General features: G+C 61.9%; 1 protein-coding gene across 5 annotated transcripts; it reads left to right on the plus strand.

Annotated features, from left to right (window-relative positions):
• Positions 1 to 928: 928 nt before the first annotated feature.
• RNF44 (ring finger protein 44) lies at positions 929 to 18,994 on the plus strand. Of its 5 annotated transcripts, none has more exons than XM_039559660.1 (11): positions 929 to 1,033; positions 12,865 to 13,045; positions 13,439 to 13,655; positions 14,151 to 14,318; positions 14,493 to 14,669; positions 14,856 to 15,017; positions 15,095 to 15,219; positions 15,382 to 15,469; positions 15,614 to 15,735; positions 15,824 to 15,923; positions 16,164 to 18,994. In XM_039559660.1, exons 2-11 carry the CDS (start codon positions 12,939 to 12,941, stop codon positions 16,224 to 16,226), a joined length of 1,329 nt encoding a protein of 442 aa, XP_039415594.1. In that variant the 5' UTR covers positions 929 to 1,033; positions 12,865 to 12,938; the 3' UTR covers positions 16,227 to 18,994. The 5 variants fall into 5 exon arrangements, with proteins under 5 accessions (XP_039415594.1, XP_039415595.1, XP_039415598.1 ...); XM_039559661.1 differs by lacking the exon at positions 929 to 1,033 and adding an exon at positions 1,761 to 8,675; XM_039559664.1 differs by lacking the exon at positions 929 to 1,033 and adding an exon at positions 10,151 to 10,219.
• Positions 18,995 to 19,741: the final 747 nt, after the last annotated feature.

The raw sequence follows: 19,741 nt of genomic DNA on the forward strand, positions 1-19,741 counted from the left end.
TCCCTGGGGAACCCACAGGGCCTGGATACTGGAGAAACTCTGGAGTCTCCCCAGACACTCAGCCTGCTCTGAGGTTCCCATCTCACCCTACACCAGAGAAGGGGCTACAGGGGACAGACTGTGACCACCCCATAGTGAACCTCTCCAGAGCTGCTCCAGGGTCACCCCAGCTCCTGCAAAGGCTGCTCCAGAGCATCCTCACAGACACCCCACGAGCTGCCTGGGGTTACCCCTGGAGCCCCCCAGGGCTGTCCCAGGATGCCTCCCCCGAGACTCCTGGGGCTGGTGCTGGACACCCTTTTGCAAACTGCCCCTGGCTGTCCTGGGGCACTTTCACACCTCCCAGGGCTGTCCCGAGACATCCACAACTTCCTGAAAGGAGGTTATAGCCAGGTGGGAGTCGACCTGTTCTCCCTGGCAACCAGTGAAGGATTAGATTGGACGTCAGGAAGAATTTCTTCAGGGAAAGGTTTGTCAGGCATTGGAATGGGCTGCCCAGGGACGTGGTGGAATTACACCCTGGAGGTGTTTAAGGAAAGACTGGATGTGGCACTTAGTGCCATGGTCTAGTTGACATGGTGGTGTTGGGTCACAGGTTGGGCTGCATGATCTCAGAGATGTTTTCCAACCTAAATAATTCTGTGATTCTGTGATTTCTGTGATCGTCCCCAACTCAGCCCAGGGCGGCGTTCACTGCGCTGCCACTCGGAGCATTACGGCTGAAGAGCTCCGCCGTGAGGTTTAGCGGCGCCGCTCTTGGGCTCATTACGGCAGGAGGCGGCGGGCGCGCCCATCGGCGCAGCGCGGGGGGGGGTGGGCAGCGCGGCGCGGCCGGTTCCATCGACGCAGCGGGCGCGGGGGCGCCATGAGGCGGGGCTGAGGCCGGAGCGGTAGCGGCACCGGGACCGGCACCGGCACCGGCACCGGGACGGACACGGAGCCCGGCGGGCCCGGCCGCCGCGCCATGCGAGCGGGCTGAGCGGCGGGCAGCGCCGGGACACGGCACCGAGCGCCGGGGGCGCGCCTCCAGAAGGTACGGGGCGCGGCGGCGGCCGCAGGCCCGGGCTGTGCGGGGCAGGGCCGGGGCACCAGGGGGAGGCGGCGGGTAGGGCCCGGGGCTGGGGGAAGGTGGAGGGCAGCCCCCGGGCAGCGGGACGGGGAGGGCGGCGGGCAGGGCCCAGAGCGATGGGGCGGATGCAGGGCCGGCGGGGCCCGGTGCGGCGGGCGGAGGAGCGAGCGCGGCCCGGTGCGGCGGGGGCGGCCGGGCCGGGCCCGGTGCGCGGAGGGGGCGGATGGCCGGGGCGGGCGGGGGTGGCGGCTGCCGGGGCATCGGGGCTCGGGGAAACGGCCGTAAAGCGCAGCCAGGCCCGGTGCAAGCCGCACGGCGGTGGGAGGAGCCCCGCTGCTCGGGGAGCCCCGCGGGGACAAGGGGGGCAGCGGGAAGGGAGCCGGAGCCGGAGCGCTGCCGCCCACGGCGGCTGTCCGGGCCTGCCCCGGCCGGAGCCCCTTCTCGGGGGCTCCCGCGACCCCGGCCGGGCGGGAGTCAGGGGCTGCTGCCGAGGCTCGTGCTGTGTCCTCCCGCTTGGCATCTCGCGGTGTCCCGTCCGCCGTTCCCCCGGACCCGGTAAACTGTGCCAGCTCGGGGCAAGCCCCGGCGTGGGACAGGGAGCGGGAGGGGAAGTGGTGAAACTCTTCGGAAAGTTGTCCCTGGGGAGGAGGTAGGAAACAAACGAGCCCGAAGTGACAGGGTGGGGGTAGTGGCACCCGGGGTGGTGGCAGTGGGACAAGCCGTGCCACCGGCCCGGGAGGATCTGGGCTGGCAGCGTGGGCTGCGTGTGGGGCCCGTGGCAGCCCTGTCTTACGGAGGACGTGTGGGACCGCGTTGTGGGTGGCTGGGATGCGCTCCAGGGTTTGCTCTCCCGGGCAGGAGTTGAGCTCTGCGGCCAGGAAGGTGCTGTCCTTCCGTGTGGGGACAGCCCCTCTTCCCAGGAGCGCAGCTCTGTTTTGCGCTGGTACCTTGTCCACCAGCTCTGCACCGGCCCTGTGCTCCAGCACAACTGGCTGGATGTGCCTGCGGCTCCAGAGATCATCCCTGCGCTTGCCTTCTTGCTGTCCTGTGCCAGTGCCTTGCTCCATCTCTTTGTCACCTGCGCCCATGTCGGCTCTGACGCCCCAGGACCTCGAGGCCCCCCTCGAGGTGGGGTCTTGTGCCTCGGGGAGATGCGCAGGGCAGAGCCCGGCGGGGCAGGTGGGTCTCCGGGGCCAGGCAGGAGCCTCGGGAGGAGGAGCAGCTGTCGGAGGGGAGCCGGCTGCGTCTGATGTCACTGCGGTGCATGGTGGGTAATTATGCACGTTGCAATGAAAATAATAAGGCCGGCTCCATAGTGGTGTCTAAAAATACTGCTAATGCGGAGTGCCTGCTGGGCGCCTTTGTTTGTCACCTTTGGGTGTCTGCTCTGGGGCTGGCCAGGTGATGTCACACCCCTCGAGCAGTAGGTTAGGTTTAGCAGGTGAGCTGTGCCCCCTCCATGCTCCCCCCATATTGGGACACGGTGCCAGCGGAGACAGGGCAGGTGTTGGCATGGGAGGTGAGGCAGGAGGCACCTGTGTGTGTTTGGGAGGCTCCAGTGCCACCTCTCTGCACGCAGCCATGTGAGGAGTCTCGGTGGGATGGCAAAGCTTTGTTCCCCCAGCCTTGCTTGGAGCTGGGCACTCTGAGTGGTGGCTGTTTTGTGTCCAAGAAATCTGTCCTGATATCCCCTGGCAAGTACCAGCTGGTTCCAGTACAGATCAGGATTTGGGCCCTGGTGGTGTGGTCTGGTCTGTCCATCACTGGCATTGTGTGGCCAGGGCAGAGCTCACTGCAGCTGGGGCTGCTGGACCTTGCCCCTGGGGCTGCCACCATGGTGGGTCCTGGCACTGACAGGACTTGGACTGTGGCAACTTGCTGCTTTCTGGCTGAGCAAAGGTGGGAGGGAGGAACGGATATGCACCTGGAACAGAGGGAAACGATGTGATAGGTGCTGGGCGGCACCTGGGCGCTGGCCCAGGCCAAGGACTGCCCAGCACTCTGATATCCACTCTGTGGGCTCTGCCTGGATGCTCTCAGAGCAGTTCTGGCTGCTGCTGTGGTCCCTGCATCTGCTCCCAGGCTCTGGAAGCTCCTGCTGCAGCAGAGGGAGAGGCTTGCAGGGGTGGCAAGAGCCATCTGGATCCCTGGTGGGCTGGCAGGGGGAAGGTGTTGTGTGGCAGGGCAGCAGCAGGGAGCTGGGAAGAGCAGGAAACACTGAACCTGTGTGCCTGAGTCTCAGTGACGAGTCTCTTCCGCTTTGTGTGCAGGGAGGTCAGAGAGGTGGTGGCTGCTCTTGGTTCCCAGCTGGTGCTTGTGGTGGGCTCTGCCTCCAGCTGTCAGCTGTGGGAGCTGAGCCTTGTCCCTCTTCACTGTGAGCAAACAGGGAGATGTCACCCTGCTGGCATGCTGGGCTGCTTCGCCTTTAGGGTCATGGCTGTGTTCTTGGGGGCCCCTTCACTGGAGAGGGAACATCGCTGCTGCCTCTGCTCTTGCCAGGTGCTAACTCCAACCTCTGAAGCCACGTGTGGCAGTGGTGTTCCCCTGAGCAGTGAAACACCCTGTCCCTACCTGCTGTGCTGTGTGGCTCCCTTTGCTGAGCGAGGAACAAGGAGTGGGGAGAGGAGACTTTGCGAATCCCATTGATCCTCACTGTGGAAGCTGCGTGTTTGCGTCTGCCTGCCCGGGACCAGGGCTCTGTGAGGGGAATTGATCAAGCTGTAAAACCCAGAGCCAGCTAATGAAATAGGGACTATAGATTTTTATTTTAAATGGAAGAGAGTTTAGGAGAGATTTAATTATCCTTGGTTTATGGACCTGTTAGAGGAATGAAATAACAGCTGGCAGGTAAGGGCTGGGCTTCAGCTCATAGCACTTTTCTCCCAGATGTCTGCAGAACTGGTCAAGTTCTGCTACCCAGGGTAGAGCAGGGAGTGATATGAAGTTCCTTGGAGCAGAGTTGGACAGGGTGAAGTCCTGCTTATCCTGCCAGGAGTATGTGTGCTGAAATAGCAGAGGGGCTGGCCCTGGGCAATTGTGGCTGGTGTAAGAACAGCTCTCCTTGTCCCTGGTGCTTGGTGTGGGCCAGTCCTTGTGCTAGTGGACATCAGGGAGTTCAGGAGCCCTGTGCTCACTGGGCTGTCTCCCTCCAGGTGTCATTTTCCCGGGGCTGTGGGCGCTGAGCTCTCGCTGACGCCCTTGTACCTGCGCAGTGTGTGGAGTTTGTAAAGGAGAGCTGCAGAGCGCTGGGATTTGCTGGGCTCAGCTGTGTGTTGGACACAAGCTGTAACGCTGTCACTACAGCCACTCCTCCTGTGTGCATCCACTCCACCGTCACGTGAGGCCGGCCGCAGGGCATGGCTCGGGAGGTGCTGGTGGCAGGTGGCACAGCGCTGGTTTTTGGCAGAAAAGCCTGGCTTCTGGATGCTTTTGGGGTTTTCACCTCTTTATTGAGGAGCTGGTGCACGGCATTTTCCCACCATCCCTTGGCTTCCTGCTTGGACCAGTCTGGAGAAACATGGTTTGCCACCTGCCGTGTGTGGGTGATTAGTTGGCCAAGGGGTTTGTGTACCCACCAGGCAGGCACAGTCCGTAGGGTGCCAGTCTGATGTGTTCAGAGACTGCTGAAACATCCAAGGAAGCTGCTGGTGCTGGAGAGTCCTCCCAGAGGCCCTCTGACACTGGTGCAGGAACTTGGGAGAGCCAGGCCCTGAGCCCTACGGTCATGGAGTTGCATGAGGGTGTTGCGTGGCTCCCTGACACAGCTCAGTTCCAGAGGGGAGCATTGTGGATCTGTGCTGTCAGCTCACAAGGGTGTTGGGAGAACCCAGCCTGCTGACTCTGTGGGCAGCAGAGCTGCACCATGGTGCTTATCCTTTCCTCCATGCTTGCAACCTTCAAGTCCTCAGCATTTCAGGGCAGGAGCTGTTTCCTTCGAGGGCACAAGCAGCCCATGGGGCCCATGTCCAATGTGGCATGTCTGGGTTTTCTGGAGCAGGGTGGTTTGGGAGGGCTCCACACTTGGCTGTGTGCATGGCAGAGGGCGAGGTTGAGCAGTGTCCCCAACAAGCAGCGCTCGTTGCAAGCCTTGGGAATATTATCTTCCAGCTGCAGGCTGGTCCCTGGAGACCTGCCCTCACTGGCTGCAGAGCTGTAGTTCTGAGTCTTCTTTGGCTACCCTGGAAAGCAGGATGAAGGTTTTTAGCTCAACCATGCAGAGCAGAGGACTGGCCTCTAGTGCTCTGTGTTAGGAGCTGCTTCCTCTTGGGTGAGCCTGTGTCATGGTGATCCAGGCCTCCTGCGTCTTTGGCTATTGCCCCTGGGAAGGGAGGGTCCACTTTCTGGTCCTTCTTCCCGCAAGCCTGGCAATGCTGAGGCGCGGTCCCCTCCGGCAGATTGTCTTTTCCCTGCTGTGCTGGTGGGGCTCCCTAGCTGCGTTTGCATTTTGAGCCAAGTGTCTTAGTTGGTTTTCTCTCTGTGCCTGTGCTTCGGGAAAGTGGTGAACAATAAAAATCTGCCGGCGAGAGCTGTAGCAGAGGTCAGGCAGCTCCTGTGCCCCAGGCTGCTCTCTTGTCACTGCACAGTCGTGCTTTGTGCATGGGGGCTGTCAGCTTGAAAGTCATGTTTTTGCTCTTAAAACCAACCTCAGGCACTGGTGTGGGGTTCTCTGAGTGATGTATGGGGACATATTGCAGCAAACCTCCTTTGCACTTAGGGTAGTGGTCACTCCCTGTTTCGGTGCATCTTGTAAGCAGCCTCTTGGCAAATTTTAAATCAAGGACAAAGGAGGGTAAATGGTTGCTGAAAATCCTGAGTTTCTCTGAGCTCCTTTCTGAAAATGATCGTTGCAGGTTGTCGGTGTCCCTGCAGGCTTCTTAAAATGCAAAACAAACCACCCAGCCCAACTTCCTGACTGTCACTAGCGCTTTCAAGAGACGCTTCGTTTGCTGAGCGGTAACAAAACTGTTCTTCGCCATCCACCAGCTCCTCGCTCTGCCTGTATCCCTTTGCAGGAACTGCTCTGCCCGAGCGCAGTGGAGAGCAGTGGGGAAGGTGTTTGGAGCCTGGCCGCTCCTGCCCTTGGCCGCTCACTTGACAGATGCCATTAACACTGTCCACAGCATGTAGAGAGAGGGCTGGACTCAGAGAGATGCTTGTGGAGAGGTGGCAGATGAGGTGGGGACTCCAGGGATGCTGTGTGGGGAAGAGAAAGTGGGGTGATCCCTCCTTCCTGTGCTGGCTCTGTCCAGAGAGATTGGGTCTGTTTTAGGAAAGGGCTGTCTGAAATGAGAACTAAAAGTGAAGGGCAGAGGAGTACGGAGATGTGAATTGCAGTGTCTCATAGTAGGAAGGAAAGGAAGGACCGGGGAGGCTACCCAGGCAGCAGGTTTGGCATGGACATGGTGGCATTTGCTCTTTTTCTCCCACCCATGTGCAACTGAGCTGTGGAACTGGCTGCTGCAAAATGCCTGGGCAGACAGAGGTGTGTGTAGTTCAGTGTGCTTCTGTTCAGGGGAGAAGAGGCCACCCAGGCGAGAGGAGGACACAACCCATTCCTTGATGCTGCTGAGCTACAGAGGTGGCCAAGCTGGACCCAGTTGCTGCACCTGCAGCCTTCTGGTCATGCTATTCAGGTCGTGCTGGTGTTTCTAGGGCAAGTGGAGATCTCTTCTAGGGAAGGTGGAGATCTCTGCAGATTATTTACCCTGTCCTAAGGAAATGAAGGCTTGTTGCAAGCTTACTGTTTATTTGTGAGTGTTCACTCTGCTTTGAACTTGCTGGATGGTGTCAGTTGGGGAAGGTGTCAGGTGTGGATGCTGCCTCCGAGGTCTTGGCTTGCTACAGACTCTGGCTCTCAGGGAGGAAGGTGCTGCTAGTTCTCCCTCTGCAGTGCAGCTCATCCATGCTATTAGACATCAGAGAATCCACGTGGGAGAGATCGACAGGAAACTGGGCGTTATCAGTTCCGCTGCCTGTGCAGCTACTCGCTCCTCATGTCAGCATCCTCCACGTGTGTGTGGCTGGAGGCGTTTGATGGGAGTGCTGTCAGCCCGGGGGTGGGAGTGGGTGGCGTGTGATCACGGCGGAGGCGTCCTGCCTCCACTGCCAGTGAACTCGGCTCCACCGGGTGTGCGGAGCAGGGAGGGAGCTCCTTGCTCCCCCATCTCCACGGTAGAGAAGTGCTTCACCCTGCTGATGTTGGAGTGTCCCATGTCCTCTGGTGCTTGTGTTGGGCCTTGGATAGGGTAGGGACACTTCTGCTGCTCCCCCCTCCTTGCAGTCTGAGAGCTTCTGTGTGCTAGATGCTGGTATGCTGGTTTCTTCATGCTTTTTTTCTAGGGCCTGGGGAGAAAAGAGAAGGATCTGGGGCCTCTTTCTCTCTCTGGACTCGTGTGAGAGGCCCAGGAGAATGTGGAGGTGAAGCATTGGCACGCTGAGTGTCGGGGAGAACACAGGGCAGACCAAGCCTCCAGTGGGAGATGTGCTCTCACCGCTGGATCACCCTGGCTAATCCTGTGTCAGACCTGACCTATATATGGGGCAAGGGAGGTGGCATGTCTGTGGCAGCAGATGGTCTCTTAAAGAGCCTGGGCTTGGGGAGACTTCGTCCTGCTGGCCCCTGGCTATCCTGAAGGAAAGGATGGGCCACCTGTCGGCTGTGGAGCAGCCAGGTTCAGCCTGAGCAGCCCCTTGCAGGTAGAGAGCTTTCTAAGGCTGTCCACTCACTATGGGTGTCACAGGTCTCCGTGGCTGGACTGGGACCCCTTGTCCTGGCTAGAAGCAGTGACCAGCCTTGCCATAGCATCGTTTGGGCCCCTCACATGGTTTTTCAGGCAGAGCTCTGTACTTGGGGCATTGTGATGCTGGTGTCTGTGTGCATGGCTGTGTCCCTGAGACAGTGTGGGTTGAGCTGCTTCCACATGCTCTGGTCCTGCGGCCGGATGTGTGGTGCCCCATCCTCACTGGGCGTAGCCGTGTGCAGTGTGGCTGTACCATGGGAACGATCCAGCCTGGCTGGGCAGGGAGCATGTGCAGCGTGTGAGCTGTGTTCCATCGATGGCTTCTCCTGATGCTGTCCTGAGGACATCGATAGCTGCTGCCCGTGGGGGAGCTGGTGATGCTGGAGCGGGTCTGGAGGGAGTGTCTGCACAGATACCCACCATCTGTGGCCTCTGCCTGCTGCCGGTGCTCTGCCTGTGTCCTGGCAGCCTTGTGAAGGTGCAGTGCTGCCTCTGCCCACAAACAATGGCAAGGTCAAAGGACAGAGTGCTGTTTTCCTTCTCTTCCCTGTAGTCCCCAGCTCCTGAAGCAAAGAGGCTGTAGTGGAACAGACCTGGAGGGTGGTTGTTCAGGTTTGGGCTGATTCAGTCCTTTGGCTCTTCCTGCTGGAGTTCTTGCCTGAGTGCGTGGCTCTGACACCATCACAGGTCTGCCCTGCTGTGCTGCCTTCCTGTCCCGTGTGTCTCCTACCATGGGGACAGAAGCAGTTGGCCGTGGTGCTACTGACAGTCATGGTAGAGGGATCTTGCCCCAGAATGCTCTATGTCCTGGAGGATCCTTGAGCCTGGTGTAGTTCCTCCTGCACGCCTGGATTTGGGGTGAAGAGGTGAGAGCCTTGAGAGGGGCCTGAAGGGACCTGGGCACAGGGCTGGAATCGGGCAAAGCTGAATCTGGCTGCTCATTGCAACAATGAGCTACTGAATTGTTAAATCGTCGATCTGAGGTTTTTTTTGAAAGGGGTGATGCTACAAATTAATTAGCTCCCTTTTGGTTGTTAGCACTTTAAAGCCCAGCTGTCAGGGGAGGGCTGGTTTATAGGCATTACATCAGGGCTGCCGGCTGGCTCGCTCGCCTACCTGGGAATTTCTAAGTGTGCGTTGTAACCGGGGGAAATTTGGCTCGGATGCAGCATCTGGCGCTCAGTGGAGCTGCTGCGATGCACCGTCCTGAGTACGGGGATTTGACTGGTGCCTGAGCGGTGCTGCTGAAGCACACGGGGAGCCAGTGGCACAGCCTCTTGGGCTCCTGGGGAGCCGGTGGCTCGGCCTCTTGCTGTACAGCTCCCGGGGAGCCGGTGGCACAGCCTCCCAGTGTGTGGTTCCCTGGGAGCTGGTGACTTGGCCTCTTGGTGTGCAGTTCCCGGGGAGCCAGTGGCTCTGCCTCTCGGTGCCCAGCTCTCAGCATTAGCCACCAGCCCTCAGGTGAGCTGCAGGTGTGCAGGAGATGGTCCGAGTAGTTCTTGCTTCTTGCTTAAATGTGAGAGAGTAGGAGGCTTTTCTGGTGCATGAAAGTTTGAACTGGCTAGAGATGCCCTGGGAGAGCTGTTGGTGCGGGCGAGGGCTCGATGTGCTGAGCGGGAGCGGAGCAGCTCCTCCATGCTCCCGTCCCAGCGCGGGAGGTGGCGGGGAGCCGCGTCCCTGCTTGCCACCCCCGGGTTTTCTGCCCACCAGCACAGAAACACGGCGACTCCGGGCACACGGGGCTTGCCGTCCCCGCGGCCCCACCAGGCTCACGGAGCTGCCAGCCCGGTGACCAGGGGCCCGGGAGCGATGCGGGGGGGCGCAGGTTTACGTTGCCACCAGCCTTAAGGCCTGTCGCAGCGGGGCGAGGTGGCGGTAGCGGCACCAAGCCCCTTGAGAAGGGCGGGGGCTGCCCGGTTTCCCCCGTTCTGGGCCCCTTCTCGGTGTCCCGGGCGGGGTCGGTGCCCGCGTGGCGCCCCGCCCTCCAAGATGGCTTGCGGACCGTGACACGCCTGGTCACGTGGGACGCGCGCACACCGCGCCGCCCCCCCCCCCGGGCGCCCCCCTTCCCCCCCCGCGCCCGGCGCGCGCGCCCCGGGTGCCCCCGAGCGCTGTGACTCGGTGCGGTGCGTCCCGCTGGTTCTTAAAGGGACAGGCACTCCCGCACACCCCGGCCCGCCGCGGCCGCCCGCGCCGGCGGGAAAACAAAGAGGGCACCGGGAAACAGCGGCGGCGGAGAGGGGGGCCGGCCCGGCGGGGAGGCGGCGGGAGGGAGGGAGGGAGGGCCGCGGCGGGCCGGCGGGGGGGGGGCAGGCCCGGGCCCGGCGTCGGCGAACAAAGAGCGGGCGGAGGGAGGGGGGCGGGGGCGCCGCAGCGGCACCGGAGCGGCGGGCCCAGGCCATCGGTGCAGGTACGTGCGGGCCGGGGGGGGCGGGAGCGGGGGCGGGGGGCGGGGGCCGGCCCCCGGACCCCCGGCAGCACCTGCCCCCGGGCGGCGGCGGCGGAAGCCCGGCGGCCGCCTTATGTTTATTGCTTTTGTTTGGGCGCCGAGCACATGGGCCCCGGGAGCGGCCGGCTCTTTATAAGCCACAGCCTCCGCACGGCACCGGCAGGGCTTCCGGCGGCGGGGGGGGCGCGGGCTGGGGTGCGCTCCCGGGTGCCGGTGGCCGCGGTGCCCTCCCCGGGGTGTTGCACGGTGGGTTGCTTTCGTCGGTGCGCCTCCGGGATGTGCTGGTTCGCCCCGCCCGTGGCGCCGGCCGTTCCCGGACACCCGTGATCGGCGTTCCGGGGGGTCGGGTTGGGGGTCGGGGTTCGGGGCCTTTCGAAGGGGCCTGCCGGTGCGGCGGGCCAGCGGTGACCCCGCTTCCCGGGGGGAGCTGGCGGCGCTCAGCGTGGGAACGGCGGGGAAGGGGCTTCGGGGAGAGCTCGGGGGTGCCGGGACGGAGCCGCCGGCGGGGTGGCCAGCCGGGGTGGGCAGCGACCCCCGGGGCAGGCGGCAGCCTCGGAGCCCGGCTCTGCCCGAGCAGATGGCACCGGGCGTGAGCGCTGGCGCGCTGCTAACTTTGTTCTCGGCGGGGCCCGGGAGCCGCCTCCCTCCGCCCTTCCGAGGGGCTGCGGGACCGCGATCCTCTTCGCTTCGGAGCTGCGGTGGCCTCCGCGGGTCGCGGTCACCCTGCTCGGCGTGAGCGCGGAGGGAGCCGGGTGTGCCCGCTCAGGACAGGAGGGTGGGCACCTTATGGGTGCTGGTTGTGGCAGGACGGGGGCCGGGCCAAAACTGTCCCGCAAGTCGGGGTGCCGTCCTGCCTCGGGATGCTGTCCTGGGGTTCCGAGGGCGCAGGCAGCCCCCCCGCTCTGGTGGTCCCAGGAACAGGAGAGCCCCTGTATGGCTTCAGTGTTCCTCTGCGGACGTGCTACCCATCCCCAAGCCTATCGCTGGTGGTGCCTGGTCTGGAAGGTCCCTGCTGGATCACACAGGACCTTGGTACCACGTGTGCTCCAAGAGTGAGGATGTGGAACTGGAAGCAGTAACACCTCAGAGAAGGTTCTTCAGAGTGGGGTTAAACCTGGGCTGTTGCTGCATTTTGGCCCCCAGCCCACTCAGGGTCACATTGCAGCTGGGCAGAGCTTTGAGGTGGGCAGAATAAACTCCGTGTGGAAGGAACCTCCTGTTCCAGGAACCACCCTTTCCTGGTGACAGTCACAGACAGGTTCCTGGGGGGCTCAGGCTGTGGCTTTTGCCTTTTTTTTTTTTTTTCCTTTTTCCTGCCAAAACAAAGAGAGAAATTTGCTTTCAGCTTCCACAGTAGTGTGGAGATGAGGGTGAGGATAAGAAGAGACCTGTGTGTGGCACGGGACTTGCCCCGGTGGTTGTTGATATGTTGTCACCCAAAAGTGACACTGCAGCTTCTCCCTGCTGGGCTGACATCCCCCCTCTGAGCAGCATTCCCCAGGCTCCAGGTCCCTGAATTGTCTTTTCTGTCCCCAGTGTGTCTTTGCCATGGGCACTGAGGAGGAGGTGAGGCTAAAGAAGCTGCTCTCAGGGGGACCTCACCAGCCTGCAGTGAGCTGGATTTAGGGGCAGGTGGGCTGCAGTCCCAAGGCTGTGGCTGCTGCCGTGTGCTGGCCTGGGCCTGTGGAGGCTGAAGGAAGCTGGGCAGTGGGAGGGTGCCCAGGGAGGATGTTGGACATACACAGAGCCAAGGGAGGCCCTTTTGGGACCTGGGAAAGCAGAGCCTGGGGAAGCCCAGCCCCAAATGCAGATGTCTCCTCTGTGCAGTGCCAGGCTTCACTGGGGCTGAGGGTTCGAGCTGAGTCCTGGAAGGGGGCTCTGGTACAGGAACACCAGTCAGGCTGGGTGCAGGAGGGGAGATGGGGCAGGGCCAGGGCACTGTTCCCCCTGTCCCATTGCCTTGGGGAGCAGCTGGGGGAGCAGAGCTGCCTGCTTGGCTTCAGCAGAGCCCATGCTTGTCGCCTGCTCCATGGGGATGTGTGGCTGCACCCTGTTTGCAGCAGGGAGTTGAAGTGCACAGCCCTGACAGAGAAGGGCCATGTGCCTCGCTGCCACCACCAGCCCCCGCGCCTGTCACTGGGGCAGCAGTATCACTCCAGAGTAGGATGTGCAAGAGATCAGCAACAAAGAGCACCCCCCAGAGCACAGAGCAGCATCAAGGACCTGCTGGGAACTCCCCATGCCACTGCTCAGGCTCCCTGTTGGCCAGTGAGCAGGCTGGGATGCTGCCTCAGCCACAGGGCTCTTCATCACTTTCTTTCCTCTGTGCCAAAAATAAGTGCTTCTCTCTCTCTCTGTGTCTGTATCGTGCATGGGGGGGGGGGGTGACTCTGGCCATGAAGGGGAGGGCCAGTAACAAGGGGGTTGGGGACAGGCTCTTCCTAGCCCCTCTCAGTGCCATATCCAGCCCCAGGAGATGGGGTGGGTGCAGCTCTAGGTGGAGGAGCAGCAAGAGCTCCAGCTGTCGGCATCACCATCCTTGTGGGGATGGAGCAGCAGACTGAGCTGTGGGGGGACAGTGCCATGACCTGCTGTCCCTCTTGCAGAATTCAAGGTGCTGGTATCTTGCCCTGCCTGCAGCCTGAGGTCCCGTGTGCCCATCCGTCTCCCAACGTCACCAATGCGACCATGGGAACTGGCAGTGAATAGGCGGCCGCCCTCTGCCCCTTTTGCCCAGCGCCGTTTCTCGGGGGGACCTTGCAGCAGCCCCGACCACCTCCGGCGAAGGTACGGGGTGCAGGGTGGTGCGGAGCCCTGGCCCTTGTGACACGTGGGGACGTGGGGCCGGTTCCCTGGTCCTGCTGGGGCAAGGCACTGGCTCCCAGTGGGGCTTGGGGGAACATTGACAGGGAAGCACATCCACCTGGCCCAGGTGAGGGGTCCCTGGGGAGCAGGGGTCTTTTTTATGCTGCAGACACGGAGAGGGCACTTGCAGGGTGAGCAGAGAAGCTGGTTCTGGAGCTGCCCAGCCTGATGTGGCCTGGCACAATGCCCTGAGCATCTCACCCTGGGCATTGGGCTGGCACTGATCCTCCTGTGTCCATCCTGCCTGGGGCTGTGGTGCCCCCCTGGCCTGGGGGGTCACTCCTGCTCTGTTTCTCTCCTGCGGTGGCCCCGCAGCCCCTCTGCCAGGCGTCAGTGGGGACGACGCGACCGACCTCTGGCAACCCTGCTGGGCCAGGATGAGCCCCAGGTGCACCCTGCCTTCCCCCAGCAGCCGCACATCCCTGTAGATGAGCCCCGCGCCTACGCTCTTCCCAGCACGCCGCCACGAATGCTTCACCCAGCCGCTCACCCGCCCCACCAGAACCCATTCATGGTGGATCTGCATGACCAGGTAGGTGCTGCAGCCCCCAGCCTCACTCCTAAGTGTGATCCTATGATGGCACTGGGCTTGGTGTCTGGAGTGGTGACTTGTCCCTGGGTCCCCTCTAGGCACTTGCTGCTGGGATCGCCCAGCCCTGAGCCTGCTGGTGCTCTTGTTCTCTTAGCATTTAAATCTTGGGGCCCTTCTGCCAGGGTGGTCCCTCTTGCCAGGGGCTGGGGACAGTCCCCTCGTAGGGTCGTTCATGTGACAACTGTCATCATCATCCATGGTAATGGTGATGTGTTGGAGGCTGTGTCAGCCTGTCTGTGAGGAGGAAAGAGGGGTCCAGAACTCCCTCAAGCTGAGCCCTCACTCAGCCTGTTCCTCTGGCCACACCAGCAGGATGGGCATGCCAGGTGTTCTGTCCCAGTGCTGAGTGCCCAGCGTCCTGCTATGACCCTGTCAGGACAGGGACAGCTCAGCCAGGGCTGTACCCTGACCGTGCCCTCGGCACCTTGTCCTCAGGTGCACCAGGGACCTGTCCCTCTCTCCTACACGGTTACCACCGTAACGACGCAAGGCTTCCCCATCCACGCTGGCCAGCACATCCCTGGGTGCAGCACCCAGCAGCTCCCAGCATGCTCAGTGATGTTCAGTGGACAGCACTACCCGCTCTGCTGCCTCCCACCCCCGGTGAGTCACAGCGGGGGACGCCTGGGGACAGCCTGGGCTGTGAATGCCCAGAAGTCGTGTGGGTACCTAAGCCCACTGTAGTGCAAGTTTCTGGGAACACAGGGTCCTTCGGAGGCCCTGGGGAGGGGGGCAGGGGTGTCTGACCCTTGTTTTTCTCTCTGTCTCTCCTCACAGCTGATTCAGGCATGTGCCATGCAACAACTTCCCGTCTCCTACCAGACATTCCCCCCCATCATCTCCAGCGACCATTACATCCTGCACCCACCCCCGCCACCAGTGCCCCCCCACCAGCCGCCCCACATGGCCCCCCTGGGGCAGTTTGTACCTCTCCAAGCCCAGCATCCACGCATGGTGAGTTGGGGTGGAGGGACGGGCTGGGGACGTGACGCGCCCACCGCTTTGGGGTCTTGTCCTTCTGCAACCCCTGTGGGTCTAAGCTGGGGGTGGCACGCAGGGTGCCCAGGGTGCCTCTGTCTTCATAGCGTCAGGGAGGTGTAATTTGGGATGCTCCTCTCAGCCTAACTGTTTCCCCCACAGCCTCTGCAGAGGATAGACAATGACGTGGACCTGCGAGGGGAGCAGCACCCCATCGCAGGCTTCACGTACCCTCCGTCTCACCACGCTCCCACACTGTCGCCCTCCATGCCGCTGCATTACCTCCCCCACGACCCGCTGCACCAAGAACTGCCATTTGGCGTGGTGAGTCCCTGTCCTGTGGAGGGGTTGGGGACACTGTAGGGCTGGGATGACTCTGAGTGCCCCGTCTCTCCCTGCAGCCATACCCCCATATGATGCCCCGGCGGCTGAACACCCAGCGGTACCGGCTGCAACAGGCGCTGCCCCCACCGCCACCCCCTCCGCCGCCTCCTCCGTACTATCCGAGCTTCCTGCCCTATTTCCTGTGAGTACTGGTGGGGATATTGTAGGATGTGTAGGGCAGGGGTGGCACTGTGGATGGGGGCCACAGTGGCACTGTGTTGGCACAGAGGGAGGGCTCTGCCCCCTGGGGATGCTAGGGTGGGGATTGTGGCCCCATGCTGACTGCCCTGTCCTTCCCCCCCAGTTCTATGCTTCCTGTGTCGCCAACGGCCGTGGGGCCCACGATCAGCTTAGACCTGGACGTGGATGACGTAGAGATGGAGAATTATGAGGTGCGTCGGCTTGGCTTCCCCACAGTGATGGGATGGGAGAGCTGGGGGGGGTTTGCTGATTGCTCTTCTGGGAGGAGAGAGCCTTGGAGGGGTGCTGTGCCAGAACATGAGACGAGCTGAGCTGGCTTCTGCATTTCCCTGCAGGCACTGCTGAACTTGGCCGAGCGGCTGGGGGAGGCCAAGCCACGGGGACTCACCAAAGCAGACATCGAGCACCTCCCATCCTACCGCTTCAACCCTGAGAGCCACCAGTCTGAGCAGACCCTGTGAGTGAGCCACCCGTCTGAGCAGACCCTGTGAGGGGTGGGGGGCTGTGACCGGCAATGGGGCCCTACTGACGGCTGCTTCCCCCAGGTGCGTCGTGTGCTTCAGCGACTTCGAGGCCCGGCAGCTTCTCCGCGTCCTGCCCTGCAACCACGAGTTCCACGCCAAGTGTGTCGACAAATGGTTAAAGGTACTGCCTGTGCCAGCTGTGGGAAGCGGGGTGACTCCCTGGGGTGCCGTGGGGGTGGGGTGCTGCCTTTTGGGTGGCCTCAGTTCCCTCCCTGCGTGCACTGGGAGCTGGGGCCAAGCACTGTGCAAGGCTGGGTAAGCCACTCCTGGGATGTGGTTCCAGCCTTGCCAGCGGTGCATGGTGGGTCCAGTGGGTGCCATGTGGTGCTGCTCACTTGCCTCTGTCTCTGGTTGCCCGCAGGCGAACCGCACGTGCCCGATCTGCCGGGCGGACGCGTCGGAGGTGCAGCGGGAGGCGGACTGAGGCTGACAGGCGCTGTGCCGCACAATTCGCTAGAGGACGAGGACGCCGGGCCGGGGCGGGGGCCGCTGCCCGCTGCTAGGGCTTGACCCTGCGCTTACCCCCCCTCCCCAAAGCCTCTCCTCGGATGTGGTGAGCATTGAGCAGTCCGGGCTCCCGGCCAGCCCTCCTCCTCCCCGCCAGGGCACGGACTCGGCCAGACGCCTGCCCGCTGCGCTCCCAGGGCCCCGAATCGTGTTGTGCTGGAGGCGGGAGGTGCGTGGCCGTGCCCTCTGTGCTCCAAAGACGCTGTTGTTGCTCCATCACTTTCCAGGTCTTTGTACTTTGCTAGGGAATTAGTGGTTTTTCCCTTTGTCACTATTTTTTTTACGATATTTTTTTTTTCCTTGTTTCATTTTTATTTCTGTCAAGTTTTTGGTTCCTTGACCGTTTGCCCCAGGGGCGTGCAGGCGGCTCCTCCCCTCGGCGTTGCTCTCGGAGGACGCGGGGAGGAGAGAGGAGGGAGCGCTGCGGGTTTGATGCCGGCAGCACTGCGAGCCGGAGCGCCGGGCCGGCCCCGGGGAGAGCCGGAGGAGGTGGCTGGCGGAGTGCGGCCGAGGTGGGACACCAGCAACCCCGTGGCGTGGCTGGGGCAGAAAGGCAGGAACACAGGAATGCCTCTGTCCCCGCTCCCGCACGCAGCCCGGCACGGCCCCTCTCCTGCCTCTGCTGCCCTGGGGAGCTCCCAGAGGGCTATGGCTGCTTGGGGTCTTTTGCCAGTGGGAGGATGGTGCTGGCACAGCCCTGGCCCTTCTCCCTGTTCATTCCCCTGTGCCCGGCCGGTGCAGCTCCCGGGGCCAGGCCCATGTGGCATCCTGCAAGGCAGCCAGGCTTGAGGAGGGGACACCAACCTCGTCCCTGGGGCCGTGGGCGTGTGGTGTCCCCGGTGTGCTGCCCAGCCCCCGGCTCCTGCTCGTTTCTCTGTCCCGACGACGTAAATCAAGGTAGCCCCGTGCCCCGTCCTGCTGGCTGGACGGGCGCGGTGTCCCCGGCCGGTGGGCAGCAAGGGGCTGGGCTGTGGCCCCCGGAGCCGGGGGGGGTTTATTCATAACCTCGTGGAGTATTTTCAGTGCTACCCAGGCCTTGGCCCGGCTGGTGCGGGGGAAGCTGTGAGCGGCCCCCCTGCCGCCGTATCCCCTCTGCCCATGCAGGGGCCGGGGGAGAAGCCGCCACGCCGCTGCCCGGCTCCATCAATCCCGCGTGGCCGTTGTTTTGCATGATTAATTAGCGAGGAGGGTGACGGGAGGCGGTGGCAGGGCCGGTGGTGAGAGCACTGCCCTCCCCTCGTGGCGCGTCGCTGACGCCTGGGAGCCTCCGAGCGGACGCCAGCCCTATGTAAATGTTCACAAATATGCATGCATGTCTGACCAGCTTGGAACGTGGTCTTGGCTACGTCTAGCCGGCTGTGGGGTGAGGGGGGTGGGGAGAGGGGTTTTTGTGCTCAGCTGATACTGCCATGCACTGTACTGCACATGTCCGCAACGCCACAGCAGGACCGTGAGACTTTCAGGGCCGTCCCCGCGGGGTCCGTGCCCGCGGCGGCGGCGTGTGCAAGGGACCGGGGTGGGAGGGGGCGGCTCCCCGCGGGGCGGGGGGCAGGCACGGGGCTGGCCCCCGGCGGTGGCTCGGCCGGGTGCGAGGTGAGGGGCCGCGCCCGGAACGTGGGTGGGCACGACGGCGCTCCCCACGCCGAGGGCCGGAGGGCAGTGCCAGCCACCGGTCGGCCGGCTCCGGTCGCTGCCCGGTCTGGCGCGGAGGGCGGCGAGCAGCGGCGGGCTACGGGCCGGCTCCCCCTCGCCGCCCTTTCCCACCTCTCCGGCGGCCGCCCTCCATGCGGAGCGTCGAGGCCGAGGGCCCCGCCGTGGCATGGGCGCCGGCACCGCTGGGCTCGGTGCCCCTTGGGCAGGACCCCGGCCCCCTCCCCGTCCTTCACTCAGTGACAGATAACCAAAGGAGTCCCCGGCTTCGTGCCCCCGGAGACGCCCCCCTCCTCCCCTCCCGCCCTCGCGGTGCCCAGGGAGCCAGGAAAGCCTTACGGTCCTTTGACGGCGACTCGAAAGCTCACAGCTCGTGTGCTGCAGAATTTATTCCAATGAGCAGCTAAAAGTATCATTTAAAAAAAAATAACAAAAAGAAAAAACGACAAAAAAAATACTAAAAAACAATTATTTAGGGTGTTTGTGATTGCTGACTGCGCTGTAGATACCACTGTTTACCAATGAATTCCTGTGGTGGGATAGTGGACTGTTTACTGTTCTATTATACCAGTCCCCGGGCCCTCCGGTGGGACCCCCGCGTTCCCCGCGGCTCCCCGGAAGGTGCTAGGACGTGTGTTCTGTGTTAGAAAGTTTTTATATATATATATATATATAAATATATATATATAATTTTTTTTGCTCTGTTACTTGCACATTTTACAGTTACCTCATTTTTCCCATGTATGTATTTGAAAAAAGGCTAATATATAGAAAAAAAGGTTCTTAAAGCTCTAAAAGTGTTTGTTTTTTTCCATTCCATTGGAATCATATTGGTTTTGTAGCATTTAACATAACTAGTATGTTGTATTATATATATGTGTATTATACTGATTGAAATTTTTAACAGATTTGTACTTTTTTTAAAATGAAAGTTGCTAGTTCTGCTTGACCAAGTAGTGCAATCATTATTTTTTTTAATGTTGTGGCTGATTTTGAGAGGGATATTCACTAATAAATGTATGATGTATACCAACACGCTGGGTCCAGCTCTTATCTCCATGGGGTCTTGAGGGGAACTGTGGGGGCCAGGGATGGGAGGGAGCTGCAGCAGCTGGAAGGGCCCTGGAGAGAGGCTTGGAGGAGAGCCCAAGGGTGGGAGCAGGGCCTGGTTGGATGCTCTGCCCCAGTGGGATCTGGTTTTGAGCAGCACCACACGCCCCCTCCTTCCCACCTCGAGACCCCTCACAGCGTGCACAGAGATGGAAAGTCCTCCTGGCTGCTATCCTGGGACAGCAGAGCTCCCTGGGTGGCTCCAGCTACAGCAGTGGGACACCTTCCACCTCTCCTCCATCCCAACCCTCCAGCAGACCCACACTGGGCCAGGGAAGAGCTATCCCTGTGCTCCTGTGTCCCTGCCCACGGCAGCTGTGCTTTGAGATTCCTTCTACCTTCAACCATTCTAAGTGAGCTTGGCTCCAGAGCAGTAGGGAAGGACCAGGCTCCTACCACTACTCTCCCTTTGGGCAGCTGATGGCCCAGCCTTACACTCACCTCTCACACCTTTTTCACCTCCCACTTGCTCCAAGAGGGTTCACCCAGCTCCCTCCCTCCCTCCCAGCCTGAGCCCAGAGCCGATACCACAGGAAGGGGCAGAGTGGCACCCCCAGCCCTGCCATCCCCTGCGCTGGGCAACAGCTCCATTGGCCCAAAATCCCCACTGTGAGGCCAGAAGCTGAGTGTACCCACACTTCTGGGAGCCACAACTCCCAGAGCAGCTGACCC

The sequence above is a fragment of the Corvus cornix genome, chromosome 13 (genome assembly GCF_000738735.6).
Source record: "Corvus cornix cornix isolate S_Up_H32 chromosome 13, ASM73873v5, whole genome shotgun sequence".
Taxonomy (NCBI): domain Eukaryota; kingdom Metazoa; phylum Chordata; class Aves; order Passeriformes; family Corvidae; genus Corvus; species Corvus cornix.

Excerpts from the sequence above, each read along its gene's own strand:
- RNF44 (XM_039559660.1), top strand. The coding sequence starts at position 12,939 with ATGCGACCATGGGAACTGGCAGTGAATAGGCGGCCGCCCTCTGCCCCT. Across the intron at positions 15,220-15,381 it reads AGCTTCCTGCCCTATTTCCT|TTCTATGCTTCCTGTGTCGC; the intron begins GTGAGTACTGGT and ends CTTCCCCCCCAG. Across the intron at positions 15,736-15,823 it reads CACCAGTCTGAGCAGACCCT|GTGCGTCGTGTGCTTCAGCG; the intron begins GTGAGTGAGCCA and ends TGCTTCCCCCAG.